Source organism: Thunnus maccoyii, chromosome 4 (genome assembly GCF_910596095.1).
Source record: "Thunnus maccoyii chromosome 4, fThuMac1.1, whole genome shotgun sequence".
In the NCBI taxonomy this organism is placed as follows: domain Eukaryota; kingdom Metazoa; phylum Chordata; class Actinopteri; order Scombriformes; family Scombridae; genus Thunnus; species Thunnus maccoyii.
The window spans coordinates 873167-887820 of record NC_056536.1 but is presented as its reverse complement, the minus strand read 5'-3'; the positions used below and the strand labels follow the sequence as shown (position 1 = coordinate 887820).

The window sequence follows — 14654 nt, the reverse complement described above, 5'->3', positions numbered from 1 at the left end:
TAACACAGGTACCATCATGCTCCTCTGCATTACAAACAAATGTTTACAATCGTTAAAAACATTGAAAAAAATTGAGTTTTTATTGTTCTGTCCATATTGCCCAGCCTTAAAACTGGCCTCAGTTACCATTTTATTATCAAAAGTATACAAACATACGTCTTATACAGCAGATTCTGTATAAAAAGTTGAAAGTTAAGCACAGCCTTAAAAAGACTTGTGAATCCCATATTCAGAGTTTAAGTTAAGCTTAAAGGAAGAAACAAAACAGAGAAAAAATAACTTGTATATGTGCTGTATGTGTGTGAAACAGCCTGGAAGAAAAACCTCTAATTAAAGGGCATGGTGAGTGTTTTTTTCTGCTGCAGCATAAAAATCATCTGTTTTCCTTTGAGAAACAAAATCAGGCAGCGAAAGGGAAAAATTACACTTTTGACATCATGTGAACGTAGCTGCGAATGTGACTTCAGTCAGCTTAGATGTTGGTGTGTGTGTGCAGGTAGAGTAGTGTTGAGTCTGTGGCCTTTCATTCATCTGTTGCTGTGTGTGTGTGTGTGTGTGTGTGTGTGTGTGTGTGTGTGTGTGTGTGTTGTGTGTGTGTGTGTGTGTGTTGTGTTGAGGATGTCATTGTTTTCTGACGTACTAATGAACCAACAACAGCTTCTTCCACCCGTCGTCTGTTGAATACACATTGTAGAGAACGTGTAGGTCTGTCCATGATGGCTACAGTTGGTTTACTTTGTCTCTTCTTCTTGTCCCAGAACACAGTTGCTGCTGTCAGTCAGAGATAAAGTTTCTAATATTTATCCAGAACTGCAAAAAAAAGATGACTAAATGTAATTCAACCCACAATCTTTCTCCGTGTTTAGAGATGTAAGTAGACTGCCACCTCTAATGAAGACAGGGAACCATGTTTGGCTTCTATGTGATGTTTTTCCGTTTCATTTCACTTGTGTGATTTGCACTTCTTGTTCACATATTTGTGTTTTTAGATGTATTTTGGTTTGACCAACAGGCCTTTGCACGCTTTGTACGTTACATTCATAGAAGTGCAAAGTGTGTCAGCATAACAGATAATACAAATCCTTTAAGCATCAGTTTATAACAAGCTTTCACTGGCAGCATGAACCATGTAGAAATATTTGGGTTTTTAATAGTTCACAGTATTATGTAATGTACTCTCAAACATTAGAGTACAGTAGTCGTCCTACTGCTGCGTAGAGGATGGAAACAACTGTTACAGACGGTTGAGTTGATAAAGAGAAGGTTGCATCGTCATCACAGCCTGAAAATAAAGTATATTGATAATTATTCTATACTGAGTTAACAAAGCAGCAGAGGAAACAAAATGACCTGAACTATAATGACTTCTAATGTAAATTCAACATAATGTGTCATATTCTTTCCACAGCATTGTTTGCATGACTGTGACTATGTTGTATTTTGATTTATCAGTCTAGTTCTAGTTTTAAACGGGTTACTGGTACTAAAAAGGACATTTTAATTACATTTTACAACTAAAAAACTTAATTCTCATAATTTGACTTTTTCTTCTAACATGGCTTTAGTCTGTTAAAATTACTACTTAAAATATTTCACTTTTAATTCTCAAAATCTCAAATTCAGTTCTAATCTAATATTCAGTTGTTGAATTGAAGGTAAAGTGTTTATTGTTTGATTCACCGTTTGTCACAGAGAAACAGAAAATCCTCTTTTACAATCTTTGGCTCAAAGACAAACGTAACATTAACATCAGACTAAGATACTGAAAAACACTTTGTCACTTCAACTGATGGTCTCATAGTTTTGTAGGAAAGTCTCTTTAATCCCAGTCAGGACGGGTCCAGCACTGCAGATACCAGACCAGTCCACAGGAGACCACTGCACAGTCCACAGACAGACCAGTCAGACCAGTCAGACCAGTCAGCTGCAGCTCAGCTGATGACGTACCTGCTGACAACATACAACACCCAGCTGATCTGATTACATTATAGACACAGTGTGAGTGTCTAACTGTCATATACAACTACACAGCGTCGTGTGTGTGTTGGTTGTCTGACGGCTTCTGTGTGTAGATGTTGATGACACATGTGAGGTCATCCAGAGACCTGCTCGTCACACCTCTAACAGCTGGAACAGCTGGAGCTCCATGACAGCAGTCAGGCGACTCATTCACATATTTAAAAAGAACGTGAATATCAGTTGACTGAAGAGTTTAAATATGTATTATTTCCCTGGTGTTTGGGTTTGAGACAGTTGGTCTTGATGTTGTCCATAAAGACGCTTCCTTTCACTCATAGTGTCCATGACATAGAGGTGAATTTATATGTAATTGTTCACTGAATGTTATTTTTCCAGCAGTGTGTACACATCATATGAAGAAGTGATGCCAGATGTGAAACTCATTTCATGCCACAGTGGAAACGAGGAGACATCTTGTGTAGGTCGCCTGCTCATCACTTCCTTTAGTTGCACTTTGTCCCGTTACTTCTGCTTTTATATTATTTCAGTTTTGTTGTTGTTTTTCATCATTTCTCTTGTATTTCTGTATTGTTTCTGACTTATTTCAAATGGTTTATAGTTTAGAAATGTTCCTGGTTTAGTTTAATCAGCTCAGATATATAAATTAATATATAAATCTAATGAGTGAAGCAGAAGTAATAAGGTAATAGTCTTTCTTCAGTCCTGCTGGTTCTGTTGTTCCTCTGTGACTGTCGACTGAATCATTGAGTTGAAGACGTCTGAGGATCATCCTGGACTCTGAGAAACACTCAACCACGTAACAGACCAAACAATTATTCCAGAAAATAATCAACAAATTAATCAATAATGGAAATAATCGTTAGTTGCAGCCCTTTATCTTACATTTTTAAATGTATCTTAGAGAAGAAAATTCAGAGGAAATTCAAATGTTACTGCACATATTGCTGAAAACATGAATTAGACTGATATGTGATCAATATATAATAGAATCTATTTGGTCAGACTTTTTAAAAGTACTTAACAGATAAACATATATATGAAATACATTATGATTACATTGTTTTCACTGAATATCATACAGTATATTAAAGTATATTAAACAACAAATAATAAACATGATGGCAAAAGAACACAGATTTAATTCAGATTACAAATGTACAAAAAGAAGTCTGACAATAAAGATTTAAAGCAGCTTTAATACATTTTTGGCCACTTGCAGGCAGCATAAGAAATGATCAACACAACACTGACATATCATCACCATATTGTGTTGATATGACTGATGTGTTGCCAGCAGACACAGAACAACATTATCATTCATTTGGAGTCATGTTAATGTTCACCTGATGAATGTAAGCACCGTACTCACTCTCCTGTCAGCTCTGCTAAACGCTCCACTATGTTCACCAGCTGGTCTCTGACTGTGTGGGTACAGAGTACAGTAGGTTTATGACTGACAACAGCTACTGCTGCTGCTGCTGGAACCACGTTGATCAGAACGCTGAGGAAACAGTGAAGTCATGGGCCATAAAACCAAAACAATGAGCTGAAAGACTCGAAAACGCTCCGTGGAACTGCAGAGTCAGCGTTAATTCTCTGTGGTTTCTTCACTACTGGCAACATCTTTCATGGTCATGTGATTAATGTGGGTGAAAAAATAGATTAGTGCAACTTTTACATCGGACAAAGTTTCACAGCTGCTCCAGAGCTGTTTCCAGCTTTTACACTGTTGAATCTACAGATAATGAATGTTGCTACTCCATCCGTACTATTCCGACCTAAACATCAACCCTGATGGTGGAATAACCACAACTAACAGTAAGTGTGGTTGAATATACAGCATGAATGAAACCAGATTAGATGAAAAGAGGAAGTAAATTATTTCTGGCAGTCCCTTGCTCTGTCAGCACTTCTGTCTTCTGCTTCTGCCACCATGTATCGCTCCTGCTGTTGGACTTTCCCCCTCAGCTCACATTGTAGTGTCTCAGAGACGACACAGTGCCACTTGAGGAAGACTTCAGAGTGGGAGTGTTACACACTTCAAAAGGATAAGACTGTTTAGAGCTGGCTTTCCATCCAGATGATTTTGTTCCTGCTTTGGAAAACCTGCATCTTTGTTTGAGGGTTGTGCAGGAGAGCAGATCTGTCAGAAGGGAGATGCACTGATGTATGAGGTAGGTGGTCAAGTTTAAAGTTGACACTGAGTGCTGGATCAGATTCTGAGTTTTTGTTGCATCAGATATTTCCTGCTTTTAGATGAGAGTGTGATACATTTATATTACACAGGCAAAGTTCTTGTGCGCTGGTTACATTTTAAGAGCATATTAAACACATGTCGACCAGCCTTGAGTTCAGTTAGAAAGAGGGCTGCTGCTAGATGGATGCTGGTTTCTTTCATTTTCTCAGAGTGCTGATTCTTAGTGTGTTGCAGTACTGCTGTACTCAACTTCTGTGCAGTTTTGGGGTACTTGTACTTTACATGAGTATTTCTGTTTTGTACTACTTTACACTTCCACTCCGCTACATTTTAGAGAGAAATAATACTTACTGCTGACATTACTTTACTAAGAGCTTGAGTGCAGGTCTTTTACATGCACTGGAGTGTTTTTACATTAAAGTATTGTTACAGCTACCAAAGTAAAGAATACTCCTGCATGGTGTAATGGACAACCAGGAGCTTTGATGGGTTTTAGAGCGAGGTCTCTGCCCAAGTTGTTCTCTCTGATGCTGAATCCACAGCAAAGAGCAGCAAAAGTTGGGAATAGTTTAACTTTTTGTGGCAAATTACGGCCAAAAAACCTGCAGCCAATCAATGCACAGAGCCCTCTGACCTGCCGACCTGTGTTTTAAATAATTTCTTCCCGCCTGAAACACACTAACAATGGAAGATAAATTGATTGTGGCTGTTTCTACACACCCCAGACTGTATGACAACACATTGTACAATCAAAGAGATGCATAAAAAAAGAAGGCTGTATGGATGGAGATCACCAGTCTGCTTGGTGTCACTGGTGAGCTTGGACTGAGGAGCTCTAGTTGCTTGTGGGTCAGTATTTGGATGATTAGTTTCATAATATTCCTGAACCAGAGTTTGCTGCTCTTCAAGTTCAATATCCACCTCGCACACAAGTGATAAAACAGTCTGTTTATGTCAGACATGTGGGCAACATCATGATCATATATGTGACAGCACACAGGAGACAGTACATGTCTCACATGTTACCAGCTAGACTGGACCGTATACACAGCGGTGGAAACAGCATCCCATCAGATATGTCAACAATGCTTTTTGGTTCATATTGGTTCATATTGATAGTCTATTATTGCAGCACACAGAATGACAGAAATGAAAGGACACGTCCCCCAGCCGCAGAAAAATGTCATTTTTCCAGCCAGCCGCATTTCACTCTCATTTTCATGCTCTTTGGTGTTGTTTCAGTGTTGAACATTTGGCAGAAAATAACTCCTTAGTGTTCGTTTTTTCTAAAAATAAATGTGAACTATAGTATCAGTCAAAAGTCTGGACACACCTTCCCATTCCCCTGAATGAGAAAGACTCTGTATAACTGATCTAAAGTTGACTTTCCTTCTCCTCCACATGTTTAGTGGAGCAATGCTGCTTGTTTGTTCCTGGAGAACTTGGAAATGAGTTTTAAGGTTTTACTTTTTGTTTTTGAACATTAAGGCTAATAAATGTGGTATCGTTTCTATTGAGCAACACTCATTTCATCTGTACTGCCTACAGAATATTAATGGGTGACAGTGACCGCCTGGCAGGTGCGGCTGTAGATCAACAGTTTAATAGACTGAAAGTGTTCTAACAGGTGTTAATGGATAACAGACTTACTAACACATTATATGGTAAGTGGACTGCACTTATGTATCATTTTTCTACCTTAACAGACAAAGCACTTTACTTTGCCTCATTCATTCACACAAACACACACACTGATGTTGGAGGAGCTGCCATGCAGGGTGTTGGCCCGACCATCAGGAGCGACTTGTGGTTCGGTGTCTTCCTCAAAGACACTTTGACACATGAACAGGAAGAGCCAGGTCAATGGATAACCTGCTCTACCTCTATAGAGCGGTTCAGGGTGAGCTGGGGTAGAAGTAGATGTCACGTTATAAATGTATCATAGTACATTACACTGTCATACTCATCTGCAAGAGGGCATCAGTCGGTTGAACAGTTTATGAGACTGCTTTTGTTTTTCCCTCTAGAATTAAAGGATTTTTCTTGTTTCCTACAACCTGGGTTTATTTCCTCAGCTTTTCCCATCGTCTGTATCAGAAATAATAACTTTGGAGTCACCAAGATCATAGCTGAGATCTGGGAACATGGTGACATCAATACAACAAAGTCCAACTGGGCAGGAAACAGCAGCAGTCAGACAGTTTATATCCAGAAACCAATTTATCTGGAGGCCAAACTGAAAGCGAGCCCACCTGAAATCTAACTAATAATCCTTTATTGAACAGGAAAACTGTGAGCACACAACAGTATTTATCAGTGGGTGATAATTTTACAATCACCTCCCTTTTCTCTTCCAAATAATCTGGACTAACCTGGAGATTTGTTTCCAACCTATCTGATCATCCTACTGCTCGTGTTTCTTCATCTCTCAGACTTTGTAGTAAAGCCACCACGTTGCTTGATGAGTACAATGTTATCATGATGGAAATGATGGTCAGAGCTATGAAAATAAAGTAGCAACAAATTATGATTATTTTGTCCTGTCCATAGTGTTTCTCTACTCTTCTGTCTGGTGTTTGACTGCCAGCTGTCTGCAGATGTGCTGAGGCTGAAGGAGCAGTCGGCACGTCTCAGTACACCTCATGTTGCCCACATCAGACAGAGCTGTGACACTGAGGTAGAACTCTGACTGAGACGAATCCCACTTCATGTTTCTGACCTCTGCTTACTTGTATTGTTATAACTCAACGTCTACTGCCAGGGAGAAAGGACTTGTTGTTATGGTCCTTTTCAGGTGTCGTATCTGATGAACTTACATGATCTCTGTGGAGAAACTGGGGCTCACTGCAGCAACCAATAGTGTAAGGTGATAGAAAGTATAATCAGTATGTATATATGACAAGTAAAGGATAGATATGAATTAGAGTATCATCCAACTGGATTTAATATTAGAGTCAGGTTTCACTATGTGCAGTAACCTTGGTTCTACAGCTGGACTTTCGTTGTGTTTTCCAGGCGAAGCAGATGATGAAAGCAGCGAGGAACGACACCAAGGACGGTTTAAAAAACACAAAGTTAGCCATGATCCGCAAAGTGTCTTTCCTGCACAGAAAAGACTTCACAGGTACAGCATCTGTAACAAGCTCACCTAATATGTTTGGTACGAGTAAAAGTTCACTCAGTTGTTTATGAGTCTGGTTCATCACTTCTGTGCAGACCGGAGGCTCATTCATTATACACAGTTTTGTGAGTAAACAGTGCTTATGCACATGTTTAAAAGCACTCCTGACCGTGCACATAAACAAGCCCACAGAGGTGGACAAGTCACGAGCACTAACATCAGCATATTGAGTTCAGATATGGTAGAGACATTCTTGACCTTCTCCTCAGTGTCTCTGCAGTACAACAAACCCACAGACAAACATACAAAGACCCGTCAAACAACGGCTGTTTCACCATCAGTCTTAGAAGACAAACAATAAACATCCATGTCTGCTCCTGTTCAGCATCCTTACTTTTCTTCAGAGTTGGAGATGTTTTGCTGCAGAGACCCTAAACACTGCATGAAAAAGAAATCACTATTAACATACAGAGATGGAAATAATACATAAAATGAGATGCAATTAAAGTAAGTAACAGTTCTGTCTGTATGTTGTTCTTTGTGAATGAAGTGTTTGATTTTCCAGGTGAAGGAAAGGATGATGACGGTTACATGGATGTGTCTGTGTGTGATATAAAACACCCTCCACCACAACTCTGTCCCATGCCAGAGGGGCTCAGCAGTCAGCAGGTGTGTGTGCATGGCTGTTGCATTAATATCATCTAACTTTACTGCCTCCTTGAGTCAACTACACAGTGGCAGGGCATCAATTTTATAATATGTTACAAAGAAAATGAATTATTATAAATGCAGAAAATTCTACAAATGTTGCCACAAGTGAAGTCAAACTGGTGTCAAGTTAATGTCAGTTAAAACTCCCAGGAGCTCAAGTGGAAGCACCCTCCTCCGTTAAGTCTCGCATTTCATTGATCATAACTTAACGCTGACTGAAAGAAGAGCAAACAGGAAGTGGTTGGAATTAAGTGGAGAATGAAAAAACAGAGAGCAGTAAAACTGTAGTACAACGTGTATTGTTATATTGTTTAAACAGTCTATTGATGTGAGCCGTAGCAGAGTTACTGCAGGTGTGTGATGTGAAAGTCTCTCACTGACTCCTTCAGGTTGTCAGACGTCTCATCCTCGGCTCCATCGTGCAGAGTGAGAGCAGCTACCTGGACTCTCTCAAGAGAATCCTGCAGGTGAGTCTCTTCATGTCAGTGTAGAAAAGCTTTCTTTTCATGGGAGACAGTAGAACCAGAACATTTTTATATCAAAAACAACACAAAAACAGGGATTTATTCACACTGACACACTGACAGACACACAAACAGACTGTAGTGGAAATTCTCTGCTGCTGGTGAAGAACAAAATAGAGACTTCTGCATCATTCAACATGCGAGCGGTTAATGAAGAAAGACCCCGAGCATGGGAAGAGCTAAATATTTATACCTGAGGAACCCCCCCCCTACCTCCCCCCCACCCACCCAAAGATGTGTTTTCACACCTTCTGGTCTGCTGTGGGTATCGGAGCCGACCCCCTAGGGTGGTTCACACCGGAGGCATCCTGCATGTCTAGTCTACCTTTGTCAGGTAGACAAAGAAATGAAATTACAATTACAATTCCTCCCTTTTGATTACTAATTAATCACAAAATAACAACACCAAAAAAACAAAACAAAAGGCAGTAAAAACGGAGAAAAAAAAGGTAAAAACAGGAAGAAAAAGAAAGAAAAATAAATTCACTTAATTATCTGATGCATTAGTTCACGCAGATTTCAAAATGCATCAGCATGGCAGTTGGTTCAAAAGGGAAACGAAAAAAAAGAAGAAAGATAATAATACCAATAATAATAATAATAATAAAAAGAATGAAATGAAACACTATTTACAAAATGTCATCATCAGAGTCAGAGTCTGAGTTGGGATAATGATGGGCGTCGGGAATGTGAAGCGAGGCTGAATGTCAGGATAAACAGTGCAGATGAATGTAACACTTTGTCCATCTGTCAGAGTGATGGTCTTGGCGGGTTTGTAGGTGAAGGCATCTGTAAGCATCACCAAACACGATGGGATCAGGATCAGGTGATGCATGGTGTAGTTTGGTGGTTTTACCCTGCACGTCTGGCCGGTGTCTTTTGGGTTCACAGAGTTATTTCTTGTGTTGTTCTTGCGTCGTCCGTCCTTGCGTTGCTCGTCCTTTTGTTGTTGGTCCTCATGTTTTGTTCTCGTGTGGTTGGTCCTCACGTTTTGTTCTCGTGTGGTTGGTCCTCCTGTCGTCCGGGTTGGCAGCGGTGTTCCTCTGTTGGCTCTGGGACCTTCCTACCGTGGTTGGAGTGAATCCACGTTGCTCTCTCAGCAATCTTCACAGCAGTGTGTGTTGTTAGGAGCACCTGGAATGGACCTCGCCAAGTGTTTGGAGCGCCAGTGCTTCCTTCTTAGGTCCTTTATCACTACCCAGTCACCAGGCTGGAGGTCATGGAGTAGTGTGGACGCACAGACACACAGACAAACAGACACACAGACAGACACATTGACAGACATTGAGATGGGTCAAGAAACACAAGCAATCAGATGATGAGACAGACTGAAAACAAAGCCTCAGGTTAACTTAACTTAACTTATGAAGGTGATTTATGATGATAAACAAATCTTACTTACTAATCTTGACAAGTTTATCATTTAGCCATTAATAAATAATTAAGGAAACATTTCACCTGGTTTACAGATGCTCACTCACAGTAACAGCTGATAATAACACACATCTACATCATGCTAAATTAACTTTTTTTTAATCTGTCAGGAGTACCAAAGGCCTTTGCTAGAGTCACAGAACTGGATCTTAAGCCCCAAGAAGGTGCGTCAGATATTTTACCGTCTGCAGGAAATCCATCAATGCCACTCCATGTTCCAGATCGCTCTGGCATCCCGCGTGGCCGAGTGGGATCACAGCGAGAAGATCGGAGACCTGTTTGTTGCCTCGGTCAGTCACACACATCTTTACTTCTCTCCAAACTCTAATTACTACTAATCTTTAAAAAAAAAAAACTTTAACAGATATTTTTTATAATCTTATTATTTTAAATGAATCTTTATTCATCTTCACTCATCTTCTGGTCTGCGTCCTGTTATCACATTATCTGTGAATTAGTACCTTTGCATGCACACTAGTCCCTGTAATGTCTTATTCTGGTTTTAATCATTTTCAGGGTAGATATGAAACATTAGAAACCTGGTTATTCATATTCCTGTGTGACTAACATTAGCTTACATTTGTGCAGAAACGTGTTCTCAGGATGAGACTTTGACTAATCGCTGTCTTGTTTTATGATCCAGTATTTATTTGAGTTGTTTTTTCCTGGTCTGGACAGCATTAAACATACACTCTTTAACCTCAGCATTAACCAAATACTGACGTTTTTGACAGCAGCTGCTAACAGCTTCAGCTCACTGACATACCATTACTCTAACTGAAACACTGTTTTTATCAATGTTGGGACTCTGCTGCTCACATCGCTGTGCCTTCAGTGTTTTAATGAGGTTTTAACAGCTGTGATTCCAGGAGCAAACATCTGGATTTATAGTCGACGGCTATTATTCAAAATGTTTGAATATTTTATATTGTGAAGACAGTGTTTACATATGTGTGCACTACATGTCAGGATGTCATAGCACATGTGTAAACACTGTCTTCACAACATATGATGAAGTGCAGTAAAAACACTATAAATGTAACATTTAAAAAATAATGTGCAATCATGTCCCTACATGTTGCACAAAAATGTTCACAGTCTTTAAGAAAAATAAATTCACAGGTGGGTCAGGGTGTAGGATGGAGGGCCATCGTCTGTCTCCGAGTGACTTCCCTGTCGGTTTGGGTTAAACAGTGTGTTGACATGAGGGTGTTGTTGGACATATGTGTGACATATGGTGTTGTTGGACATATATACACACACACACACACACACACACACACACACACACATATATATATATATATATATATATATATATATATATATATATATATATATATATATATATATATATATATATATATATAAATAACTCCCTTTCTTATATATTTCCGTCAAACATTTTTCTTCAGTGTTTCTCCTATACACTTGTCTGTTTTCTTTCAATGACACAAGACGTGACATCAGTTCATCTGCTCAGTTTTCAGTGAACGGTGTAGAGAGTACTTGTCGAACATACTGTGGCTCTGCTGTTCTTTCATGAGGCACTGGAAGGTCTGGTTCCCTAAGTTCTGCTGGCTCCTCCATTTCCTCCCTCCATTCCTCCAAAAAGTCATCTCCTTGAGATGTGCACAAGTTGTGCAAGACACAGCAGCTGGTTACAACGGTTGGGACCCTCAAGATGCTGACATCCATCTTCAGCAGACAATGCCATCTCCCTTTGAGCCTTACAAATGCACATTCCACAGTCTTGCGTGCACAACTAAGTCTGCAATTGAAATTCCTCTGCATATGTACACACACACCTATATAAACCAAAAGATGTACAGTATATTACCCATCAGGGAGATGCGTGTGTGTGTGTTACTCACCGAGAGAGGTGATCCACAATAGCTTGTAGGATGATGGAATTTCCCCAAACTTTAGCTTGACAGAATTGGAGTTTTTATCTCTGCTAGAATTTCAAATAATAAAGTTTGTTTGGGGTTGAAGAGGTTAAACATTTCTTGTTACTTTTAGATAAAATCTATAAACCTAGCAGTGACCTTCTGCAGAGGTAGCGTTCAATCAGTGTGTGTGAAAAGAAATGGTGACTGGTAGCTGTGCACATGTCTGTTGACCTCTTTCCTCCACAGTTTTCAAAGTCCATGGTGCTGAATGTGTACAGTGACTACATCAACAACTTCACTAACGCCATGGTGCTGATCAAGAAGGCCTGCATGTCTAAGCCTGCTTTCCTGGACTTTCTGAAGGTGCTCGCTCTTTGTTTTTAACCATTTCAAACCTGTGATGTTTTGTGTTTCGGACTGGATGGGTTTCAATCCAGTTTCTCAGTTGTCTGACAGAACTGATACGCCATCATTTTACTTTGACCAACACAGATAGCGTGACCCTTAAATGTCTTAAAGGCCTAAGATATCTGCATTTATTGTGTCCTGGGCTGTGAGTCGGTCACAACACCTCTGAGCACACAGCAGCACTGTGAACAGACAGTGTGACAGCTGCTGCTGTATTTTTACTGACTATGACTACAACTAATGATTATTTACATTATTGATTCATCTGTCAGCCCATTTTTACATTAAAGGGGATGTATCATGCATTTTATCACATTATTCTGGGGCTCTCCTGGACTATCTTTGCATCATTTACAGTTATTTATCTTCTACTGGCCCCTCAGTTCAGCCTCTGTCTGGAACAGGCTGTCTTAGCTCCTGTCTCTTTAAGGCCCCCACTCTGTTCTGATTGGTCAGCTCCCAGAAGCTGCCCCTCAGTAGTGGTAGGATTTCACTTTTGTTTCTCATTCTTTACTCAAAATGTCAACTTCTTTATGTTCGAGCCACAGTCAGATCTGAAATAAGAGTGGACGACATGAACACATGGAACAACTATAACAACATCCTCAGTAGTGAACATTGCAGAGCGGACACACGTTTATAGACATGTGTGACAAGCTGATGTCATCTCGTCAGGAAAGTTTAAAAAAACATTGCAAACTAAGTGTCAGAGCAGCTGTTACCTGAGCTTTGTCTCACAGGGAGCATTTCTATATACGTTCACTTCAGGTTTTGGACATTTAGCCATATTAACATAGATGATATTATAACTGTATGAAAATAACAGAAAATCACAGAAAGCATCAATAATCATATAGCTGATAAAATGTCCCATCACAATTTCCCAGGGCTCAACGTGATGTGTTCAAATATCTGCTTCTGAGCGACCAACAGTCAAGAAGAAAAAAAAAATATTCAGTTTACGATGATATAAAAAGCAGCAAATTCTCACATCTGATAAGCTACAACCTGAGAATGATTGTTTTACTTGATAAATGACTTTTACACACTATTATTGAAATTGTTCTCAAATATCAACTAATTGATTGATCAGCTGATCGTTCAGCACTACTGCTGACTGTTTCCACCACACAGCCGGTGGAGACAAATTGTTCCAGCGTCAAAGTGCTGTTCACTGCTTTAATGACATTGTACTGGGCATATCTGTCTGATCAGTGAGTGTATATGCAGAACATTTTTACATCAAATGAAAGTTAAATATCAAGGTAAAATAAAAAGATTCTTAAGGCGAGATACAGACGGTAGACACAACACAGAAACTGCCTGTAAGCCACAAATAAACAAAAATAGAATCAATTATGGAACTAATGAAGTTGGAAGATTAATAAACGAGGTTCGGGAACAGAGACCACACCGAGTACACATCCCACTTCTGCACAACAAAGTATTTAGGCACACCCCATCTGTTCTTCTCCCCTCGTCTCAGTTGCAAGTGACCCGTGACAGGGTCGCATCGCAAACGCTTACCCCTCACCCGCGCTCCATGGACCACGTTCCCCAGCAATACCATCCACGACTCGATCCAGCAGTACCAACATGATACCTCCTTCACCACCACATCCACGCAGAGGCCTTTTACACCGCGGCTCCTCGGAGGAAAAGCTACTCCCTCAGACGCCACACTGCTGATCAGCTGGGACCCACACACACCTACGTTATAGCCGATTCCCACGCGGCTCGTTTTCCTTCAATCGACATCTTCAGCCGGACGCTCACTCACCTACAGAGTGCTCTCAGACAGACAAACATACCGTTCCAGTGAAACAATAACGTTGCCAAACTTTTCCAACTCTACGGAAACCTTTTCTTCACCTCTCCAGCCAGCAGCTCATATCATCCCGCTCTTCCGGGCTCACCGCCTAACGCCAACCCGACCCATCACCATGCTGTCCGCTACAACGGAGCCCTGACTCTCCAGCCCCGGCCAGGGCACACTCCACTTTCTTTTCTTCCCCTTTTTTTTAATTTTCATCCCATTTTCCTGCTTATTTATTAAGTGCTTGTGCAACTCCATGGTTCATACTAACTCACTTTTCTGTTATTATGTTTCTTGGTTAACGCTTCTACTCCTCTTCAGGAACTCTCATCCTCTTCCCTCCAAACCATGGACCATCGATCATCCCCAGCGTATCATACATGCATTCTACCCAACTCAGACGTCACCTCCTCGTCTCAAAAGCTGTGCTTTTCCCGCTCCACACAGCCTCTAGCTCATCACCGATGTATCCAGCTGCTCACTTCCGGGTTCCCTCGATGACCTCGTCATCATTTGGTGCTATATTATAGAATTGAATTGAATCCCCCACCCTTCATCCTTCCAGCCTTCA

At 40.4% G+C, this 14654-nt stretch overlaps 1 protein-coding gene across 1 annotated transcript in view; it reads left to right on the top strand.

The window, feature by feature from the left end:
* Nucleotides 1-3986: 3986 nt before the first annotated feature.
* The window catches only part of arhgef10lb (Rho guanine nucleotide exchange factor (GEF) 10-like b), a 38716-nt gene continuing 28048 nt past the window's right edge, over nt 3987-14654 (top strand). The window contains exons 1-7 of the mRNA XM_042410374.1: nt 3987-4154; nt 6728-6854; nt 7193-7301; nt 7864-7967; nt 8399-8476; nt 10078-10257; nt 12106-12222. Coding sequence (XP_042266308.1) covers nt 4150-4154; nt 6728-6854; nt 7193-7301; nt 7864-7967; nt 8399-8476; nt 10078-10257; nt 12106-12222 — 720 coding nt within the window. The 5' untranslated portion in view covers nt 3987-4149. The remainder of the gene's footprint in view (nt 4155-6727; nt 6855-7192; nt 7302-7863; nt 7968-8398; nt 8477-10077; nt 10258-12105; nt 12223-14654) is intronic.